The sequence below is a fragment of the Gallus gallus genome, chromosome 2 (assembly GCF_016699485.2).
Source record: "Gallus gallus isolate bGalGal1 chromosome 2, bGalGal1.mat.broiler.GRCg7b, whole genome shotgun sequence".
NCBI classification, from domain to species: domain Eukaryota; kingdom Metazoa; phylum Chordata; class Aves; order Galliformes; family Phasianidae; genus Gallus; species Gallus gallus.
This window is the reverse complement of record NC_052533.1, coordinates 61,689,285-61,698,767: the sequence shown is the minus strand read 5'-3', so window position 1 is coordinate 61,698,767 and position 9,483 is coordinate 61,689,285. Positions and strand designations below refer to the sequence as shown.

Below are 9,483 nucleotides of genomic sequence, written 5' to 3'. Positions count from 1 at the left end.
GTGAGTGAGGTGCTGCTGAAGCTATTTGGTTTATTACCATAAAAGCTTCTGGGTGGAGATCACAGAGCAAGCACGTATTGGTTAGAAGAAAGTGTGTTGGTAGACAGAAACATTACCTTGTATGGTTTGTATTTTGTTTCCAATTAGCTGTATAGGAGGAATGTAAACAGAGGCTTGTCAAAGTGATGTCAAATTGGATTAAAGGAGAGGACCTCTTGGAAAAGGCCTATGTGAGAATGACCCAGGGGTCAAATTAGAGCTTTTGATGACCTTTTTGTCTTGTTTTGTCTCTGTGTCTGCTCTAAGTTCCTTTGGAAGCCACGCTCTTCCAAGTATAGAGAAATTTTATCTTATTTTATCCAAGTAAAAGATGTACTCATATATTTAAATGTACTTAGAATTGTAACAAACCTTTTTGTGTGTGTGTGTGTGTGTGAAAATGGCCAAATTTTATAGCTGGAATAGCAGACAAAAATGGGTGGCTTCTGCTTTTTGTGTGTAGCTCAATGTGTGTATTTGTATGCTAGAAATGAGACCTCTGTTGCTGTGCACAGAAGTGCGCTACCGAAATAATCTTGTCTGTAGACTTCTGGTTTGGGTCATTTTTTTATTAGCAGAAAAGATTTTTGTGTAGAAGAGGAAAAGGCAAGTTCATGTTGTACCTCTTCAGTTTAACCTACATTTTTCCTTTGTCTGGCTTTATAGCGGTGGTACCACAAAACATACTTTGCTGCTTGTACACCAGCTCTTGCCCTGCTTCCTTCACTCCCAGTGATGACTCCCTGCTGATAAAAATAAGCAGGCAGGAGAGGGATTGAGGCATTTTTCTATCCCACTATCTTAAAAACATTACAGACTGGCTTTGTAAAACCATCTCTGTTTTGATAGGTATCCCAAAGACTGCTGACTGTTGTTACAGTAAAGAAGTTCCTCTGCATGTTTGTATGGAACTTCCCGTGTTCAAATTTTAAAATATGTCCTATATTCGTGTATGAGCTTAGTGCTTCCTGGGATATCAGTTCATTTCTAATTATATGTAAGTTTTGTGAAGAGCTCCCATCCCTTGCTGAATAATTCTGGCTGTCTTACCAATTTTGTGATCACAAAGAGCAAGTTCATTATTTAATGATCTACCGAAGCAGTCAAGACTTGACAGCTTGTGTAAGCATGATTGACTTAAAATAACCAAGGCAACCCAGTTTCCAAGTACATTCTCCTATTCTTTCTATGCTCCTTTTTTTAACGTTACCATTGCTTATAGTCCTTTGTCTTGTTTTTATTTTCATCTTTCCATCCAATGAAGTGTAAGAGCTTTAGTGTCTCTTCAATCAACTGATACATAGTGTTCTTATCCACTTCATTTACTATGTATCAGCATAGTGATTTTCATGTAATCAAGCATCCTAAAGGCCTTACAAGCCATTTAATTACCTGTCACAAGTCCAATTACTGTATGTAAGCAGACTGCCTTGCTGCTCTGAGAAAACACTACACGCAGGCATTGATGTTATTGAAGTGCTTTAGTTCAGTTCATAATAACTGAACAGGAAGATTATTTATGCTATGATTTCAACCAAATTGAATTTGCACTGCTCGAAAGGGTAAACTCCACAAAGAACAAAACCCTACACTGTGTTTCACTACTTCTGAGATGTGACAGAAAAGCAATGCAGAAAGTTAACATTAAACAAATAGTGTTTCAAACTCTAAAAATACAAACTGTGAAATTATTTTTTGCAGAAAAGATGAGGCTGCGGAGTTGTTCAGTACCGGGGTTGGTAACAATGTTGTTTGCTGGGAGGTTGGCCTTTCAGAACGCTACCGCATCTTACTTTGCTTGCGTATCCATATCGAGCAAAAGCTTGAATTTCTGACTTTCTGGTTATCAGAGATTTTCTCCACCTTTCATGCTGAAGGATAATCCCTTCCACTCATGCAGCTATTTCTCATTTCAACCTGCAAGAGTAGGCATGCCAAGTCAACTCTGGAATGCATCCACTGCTTGAAGATATCTCAGTTTGAATATGAATATCAGAGGAAACATTCCTCTGGCTGTGCAAAGGAAGTCATTCCGATGCAACCAATCACATCAGGTGAAACAACAGCAACTTTGAGTAACAAAGAGTACTACAAGCTGAAGTATCGGTGGACATCTGTCAGATGTCAGAATAATTCGGGTTAATTTCAGCCAAGTCAGCTACTCTAGTTCTCTCCCCAGAATGTCCTGCCGCAGTTAACCATCTCAGCACTTGTGTCTGAGGCTCTCAGGCTCCTGGTGCTCCCTGCTCATCCTGAAACCACTGACCCTTCTTTAAGCATGGCAAAAGCCAGGAGGAGGGCTGAAGCAAACGTTGCCATCTACCTACTCCCTCCACTCCACAACTACTATGGCGTCATTGTTTGATCTTCATCGACCACAAAAACTCTAGACATTGGCCTACCTCGCATTGTAAAATCCAGGCCCCTGATTCTGCAGTACTACTAGAAATGCAATGCACTGTACCTTCATTTCTGATTCAGGATGAAATGGGCACTGCTACTGAAAAAGACCTTTCCATTTCCTGCTGTAATCTGGTAACTACTTAGTGATCCTAAGTTATAATGATAATCCATGCAACCTTGCTCATGTACAAGATCTGACACATTCAGCTTCTTATTCCTCCTCTGTTTCAGCTCAGAAAGATCAAACTGGATTCATCTTAGATGTTTATAAGGGTAGCCTTTTCAGTACTTCAGAGGACCCAGAGCTGTTAGGTGAATTACTCAACTATTTCTTCTGTCTAAACAATGACAGGTTACCCATGGAAATGTAAATCGTTCTTTGCATTCCTTCCAGAAAGCAACTAATAGAGTATTTAAAATAATAGAAAACATAGCTTTAATGCACAGGATCTGACCATGTCTTCTTGGAAAAATAAGACATTAATCCATTAGGGACTTGACCATTAACCTGTGGGGGTTTTTTTGGTTTTTTTTTTAATATACACCACATTAAGCCTTTGATTCCCAGCATAGCACTACTGCTGTTTGGGATTTTGAAGGCAATTTCTCTAATCTCACAAGTCTAGCTTTTTTTTTTTTTCTCTGAAACACGTGGGTCAGACACAGCATTCTCCTTTAATATACTCAGGAAAGTAGTCTCAGTGGGACCTTTTTTGGTAACAAAAACACCCCGTGGTTTGACACAGCATATCCAAACCTATGCAGGTGAAACGAAGACCAAAGTACTCAGCATACAGATGGAGGTGATGCATATGCCATTAACTCTTGCTATCATGGTGACAAAAGCTACAGAAGTAAAAAAACAAAACAAAACCCCTCATGCTCTTGCTGTACAAAGCTGAATCAGCAGAATCCCTGCCATAGGTGCAGCTGCACTCATGTGCTTTTGTCATTTCAGTGTTCACTGCTTAGCAAAGGTGTTGATATTCTGGCATAGTTCTAACAGTGACATTCTCCAAAAATAGCTGAGCCTTTTGAGTTCAAAGCATTTCTTATTTGGAGAGTCAGTAAACCACATCTGTCAAAATCACTAATTTTGCCAAAGTATGAGAGCAACTGGAGCTGACTGTATACCTCAGAAAAAATTACCCTGATGGCAAGTCCTCCTCCTATTGCAAAAGATGCACCTAACGTTTTAGAAAAGACAATTAACAGTATTTCTCTATATTGCGAGCGCTTAATCAAACAAAAAATTTTTACCAGTTTACCTGATCTGGCCCTGGGCAATCTGATCGAGCAGTGGATGTCCCTGTTCATTGAAGGGGAGTTGGACCAGATGGCCTTCAGAGGTCCCTTCCAACTCTAAGGATTCTGTGATTCTATGATAGAATATCATCGATAGAATATGATAGAATAGCTAGAATTAGCTGAGCTAATTTATACCTGATTTATTGGAGGCATTTTTGTTTGTTTTTGACCAATAAACATGATAAAAAAATATTCTCTTTCGCTGCATCAGATGATCTACTAGGCAAAACTGCAACTACTGAGTTTGCTACCATTGCACACAACATTTAAAAACATGAAGGACCACAAAGAATATTTTTTAAGACACTTGCTTGTTCACCATTTTTCTCTCTGGAGTTCAAACCTCTTACAATGTTATTGTCTCTGACAAGCTACAGATTGCAACACGGAAAGGTCCTGTGACTTGCTCCAGGTAACGCTGCAAGTCAGTGTCAAGTCTGTGAGCTGAACACAATTGTTCTGCGTCCAGTCCTCCTTACTGCATTATACTTCTTTTTCTAATCCCTGCTAATTCCAATTCCCATGATTATTATTATTTTTTTTCTCTGTGGGAATTTTAATTCTATAGTTTTATTTCTAGTTCAGGCTGACTTTCATATCTTACATGGCTAAAATCGTAAATACACTGGGACTAGAAATTCTAATGATAAGGAGTTCTGTTAATTAATGGAATCTTAGCATCCTTGACAAGATTATACATATCTTGACATATCTCCCCATGATATATCAAGAATCATCACCTTTTTTCCTCTGAACTGAGTGCCATAGGTGGCAAAGAATAATGAAAACATGTCATACGATTGCTCTAAAGTAATAGTAAATAATGCATATTCTCTTCATTTTTATTTAATTGAGAAAACATATTTTATTCATGACATTTGGAGTTCTGCCTGTCCACCTTCCACATCTGAGCAGCATTCATTTGAGGGGAAAGAAACAAAGGAATCATCAGAACATTCTGAAGACTGACATTTTTGTTATGCCCAAGACTGAAAAGGTCGTGTTGTTCAACGTAAATGGCTTTGCTACAGTAGGTGTATTGCCTTTTATTCTTGTGCAGACCTGCTCAGTACAGATTCTACCACCGTCACGAAACCCCTCTTTTGAAAATGTATAGAATCAGAACAGAGTTTTTAATTGCTTGCATAGGAGGTAATTAAAAGGAAACGGCAGGATACGGTTTGCATAAACTTGGACATCCAACTATTAGTAATGCTTTAAAAGGCCAGCTCTGGGATTACTGTATTAGTTTCAACTCATTCTATCTAACACTTTTCCTATTTTAAAGAACTTTCGTTTCTAAAATAGGGCTATTTTTTCTGACTGCATTTTCACAGAACAATGAGGCACAGTGGTCCAGGAGCCATTGCCACATTTGTGTTAGGAAATGTGGCATTTAGGAAAAAAAAAAAAACAATTAAAAGATGAAGTATTGATCCCACTCTGCCCCCTGCACGTTTGACTGCCTTAAATAATTCTACTGATGCAAAATCCTAATTCTATGCAGGATTGTATTTTCTTTTCTTTTCTTTTCTGAAAACATTTTCTATCATTTGATGACAACCACGCTTAGGTAATGCATGTAAAGACAGGTATGGGTTTGTTGGTTTGGTTTTGTTTTGTTTTGTTGTTTTCCCCAGATAGACTTTGTTTTTAAGATTGCCCCTACTCGTTAAGAAGTTTTAACTGCTTAAAATCCTCCCTGTTGGTAAGGTAAGGCACAGCTCAACAGCAGTCCTCAAAGCAAAGGACAGATTCACATTTCTAGCTGGGGTCATGGCGAGCTTTCTGCTTTGTGCTGGCTGAGGCTCTGGGGGAGCGCTTCTTTCAGCTGTCAAGTTACTGCAAAGCGCAGCACCTCAGCTTCACAATTCCTCCTTTCTGTCTTCCTCCTGCTCCCCCAGAACACCCTTCTGGATGTATGGAATCGCTCATACATACATGCATTCATATAGACGATACGTTCTTCTTCAGCTGTCTCTCCCCGAGATCCCATTTAACCCAGCGCTTTGCTCAGAGCTATACCCGGGGGCCTGCTCAGCACCTCAGCGCCTCTGCTCTCCTCCAACGCACACCTCAGGCTCGAGGCTTGTGAGGAACCAACATTTTGGAGCCCGGCTAACCAGCGAGCCTCACAGCTGCCTCGCACAAAATTAGATCACCTCACGCTGATGGAGAGAGGGGCTGGGTGCGCTGCCAGCTCTTCGTAAAGAAGCGGGGAGTAACTCCGAGACCTGACAGGGGTCGGGCCGGGGACTGCGGGACAACCACCTCCACCCCTCCGGGGTTCGCTCGGGGCTTGTGCTGACCAAGGGCTCTGAGTACGACCCCGGAGCGGCACCGTCAGCCGCTTGCCATTTTTCGGGACTTTTTCTCGCCCTCCGGCTAATTCCTCACGACGAGGGCAAGAAAAGGCTCTGCTGCGCAGGCGACAGCTGACGGGCGGACCCGAGCCGGCGGCAGCCGTGCCGTGACCCAGATGGCTCCCGGGACCCATCCCCGAGCCGCGCGGCCCACGGCGTCCCCTCATCCCCCCCGCAAGACGTCCGTTGCGGCCCAGCCCCCGTCGGGCCCCTCCGCTCCGGCTCGGCGGCGGCGCACCCGCAGCCCCGGGCCCGCCCCAGGCAGCCGGCCGGAGGAGGCGGGGGGGGGGGGGTCGGGCCGCTCCGGCTGCTCCCCGCATCCCGCCCCTCCCGGCGCTGTCTGCTCTTGAATTACCTGTTTTGATGACCCGCGCAGCCCCCTTTTTTTTTTTTTTTTTTCTCCTTCTCTCTGCAATGACAATCCGTGGCCGGCCACTCGCTCCCCCCTCCCTCGCCTCGCCTCTCCTCGCCGTCGCTCTCCCTCCTCCTTCTTCTCCTCCTCCTCCTCCTCCTCAGCGGGAGCCGGTGTCAGTCAGTCACATCAGCTGCCCGAGCAGGCAGGGAGAGAAATGCCCGGCGGCTTCCGGGAGTGCCAAATAAAGACAAGTCCAGAAAGAGAGAGAGACAGTGACAGAGATGGAGAAAGAAAGCAAAAAGTGGGTGGAGTGTGAAAATGGAAGGAGAGGGAAAGGCTGAGGTGTCTCTTGGCGGTGACGGCAGCGCGGTGCCGGAGAGGAAATGGCAGCCGTGCGGCATTGCTGAGGAGCGGGCAGCTGCCGGGCTGGGAGGGCATGGGCACGCCGGGCAGGGGCACCCATGGCCACAGGTGTGGTGGCCCCACTTGCCTGCTGAGCACGGCTTGGGTGAGCAGGAAGCGGGTGCGCCGTGCGCTGGGAAAAGGGAGCGGGACGGTGTGGGAAGTGCGTGCAGGCAGACCACTCGCGTGGCTGGGGGGCCCAAAGGCGTGCTCCAGGCAGCCTGCTGCCTTCTGCAAAGCAGTCAATTGTAACAGCCTGAGCTCCGCGACAGCTGTGTCTGCAGTGGGGTGGCTGCCGTACGGTGAGGAAAGCAGGACTTCTCCCTGTAGGCAAACCCGCATGCCTAGGCCTTGTGAGTCAGGCTCTGCGGGCTTCGCACTAGTCCCTACCCCCTGTGACCACATGGTTTCTGCAGTTGTGTAGTGCTCATCGCCACGTGGTCCCAGAGGTGTGCGATCACTCACCTGAAATCTACTTCCCCTCCAGGTATTTCTGAGCTGACTTTCTGCACAGAAGTCTTGGGGGAAGAGCACACGAGTTCATAGCCTTTAATGGAACAGTTTGCTCTTGAAATGGAATAGGAGTCATTAGTCAGTCATTAAAATATGATCGCAAGCATTATTCCAGGTCAGCCATGTGGCTGTGCAAAAACTGGTGGCAAATTTCTCTGTCAAATACGTAGCTTATTTTAGAAGACTTTGTGTTTCATTTCTGAGGGTTTGACAACGCTGTAAAATATGAGGTAGAAATATTTGTCTGAATTATGCAGTTCTTAAATGGGGACTGAGGAAAACTGTATTTTAAGAAAGATACCATAGCTACAGCAGACCTTAGTATGTCTGTACAGAAATGAGATGAGGAAACATCAATAAGCAAAAGCAAGCTGGCTGCAGAGATCAGCCTAGGATCAAAACACTTCTGTGGACAACACTATTATCATCGGAAGTTGCAAGAAGTCAGTGCTGCAGCTTCCTGTAGACAATGAATGGAACAACGGATGAAATCAACAGAACAGCTGTTTTTAAACAAGAGTCTTGGCAAACCTTCCAAGCAGGAAAAAAAGTAGTATGAAACTGAACACCTGGTTGCAAAAATGCACAGAACACCGACACTGCTTAAGATAAGCAAGAAACAAGCCTAGAAGATCTTCTTCTGGAAACGAAACACAAAAAGATTAACAAACTGTGGAATAACTAAATGAAAGCTCCAGATCCATATTCCATACTACAGAGAGAAAAAACATCCCAATACTTTTGCAGTGTCAGTGGGATAAATGGAAATTTTGGGATGGTAAATGCCCTCTGATTTCTTCAATTTCAATTTAATTTGAGGAAAATGCGATGTCATTAACTTATGAAATATTTTGCAGGCTCTTATTGTAAGAGCACAATTAAGCACTCCACATCACTTTTTTACATCACAGGCATGTAAAAACGAGGGGAAGACAGTTGGGCATTTTCTTTGCATGGAACAGTTTACAAGGCTACCAGGCTGGCAGATACCTTGCATGTCTGAAATAAATTCCCTGTAACATGTCTTCCTTCCTGACTTCTTCTAATGCTTTCTTCAAGCATAGAAGCTACATAAAACAATCAAATTCTTTTGCTCTTTTCCCCAGGAGGGTATTGGCAAACATCAAAGGCTAAGACATAGGTAAGGAGGACACAAGAAGTGATAAATTTAGCTAGAAGGGAGAAACAGGAGCTTCTGTAATTCTAAAGTGACCTCGTAATAAAGAGGAGACCCAGTGGCAAGTAGAGATGTAAGATGTAGCTCCGGAAAACATGATATTAGAGGAGAAAATCTTGCCCACTTTGGTTTCTACATAAATGAAGACATTCTAAAAAGGCAGTTTTATAAAGAATTTCATAGTATTAACTCAAGCCTAGCAACAGCCCCCTGCAGGGAAGAAAAGAATGAGAGAGATGCAAATTTTGGACTTTGCAAAGTATTGAGTAGATGACACACTATTGTTCTAACCCATCCAGAAGAAAAAAAAAAAACAAACGAAGGCTTGGACTGCAATAAAAATGTGTTTTGAAACTGCTTGGCATTGACATCAAGTGAAACACTGAGCGAGGAAAGCCTGGAAGATCAGATTTTGAGGCTGAGTGTTTTTCTCTCAGTCTAACAATGCGTTCATGTGTTGGTTTATAGGCAGAAAATGAATTGATGCCAGCAATCGCAACATTAAAAGTTAGAAGCTAAAGGTTTTTATTTGTATACTTTTTCTTTTAGTACGGAAAGAGTCACCAACTGCAGAACCAAAAGGTTTAAACATCTTCTCAAAAGTCTTCTGAAGTCTTCTAAAAGTCTTTAGAATGTAGATACCATGCATTATTGCTGGAAGAAAAAACAATCTTACAATTCTAGTTCATGGCTAAAGTCACCCTGAAGTTATGAGGAGCTCTTCTGTGCAAGAAGTACAGTAAGAGCCCTCTTGCTGAAAGATATCCAATTAAAATACAGTATGCCATGGAGCACAGTATATGGCATTTAATATAACTTTCTAATTTCTTTTTTTCATTTTCCTTTTCAACTGTGCTCCTGCACACAATCTGTGCCAAGGCTGGTCTATTTTATTTCCTTTTTTAGAAGGCTGTATTTCTGAA

The 9,483-nt window shown here is 43.1% G+C and overlaps 1 protein-coding gene and 1 non-coding gene across 15 annotated transcripts in view; one reads left to right on the top strand and one right to left on the bottom strand.

The window, feature by feature from the left end:
* CAP2 (cyclase associated actin cytoskeleton regulatory protein 2) overlaps positions 1-7,396 on the bottom strand; it is a 67,488-nt gene extending 60,092 nt beyond the window's left edge. For 2 of the 7 annotated variants that reach the window (XM_040683690.2, XM_040683707.2), the window contains exons 1-2: positions 6,469-6,775; positions 3,711-3,821 (exon numbers count right to left, since the gene is read on the bottom strand). Coding sequence is in view for 1 of the 7 variants with exons in the window: in XM_040683707.2 (XP_040539641.1) it covers positions 3,711-3,759 (49 nt within the window). In the remaining 6 variants the exon portion in view is untranslated. Of the gene's footprint in view, positions 1-3,710; positions 3,822-6,468; positions 6,776-7,335 lie in introns of those variants that run through there. The other 5 variants (XM_046924155.1, XM_046924178.1, XM_046924158.1 and 2 more) reach the window with 3 other exon arrangements.
* ATXN1 overlaps positions 1-9,483 on the top strand; it is a 257,493-nt gene that overhangs the window by 62,832 nt on the left and 185,178 nt on the right. The window lies entirely within an intron of this gene.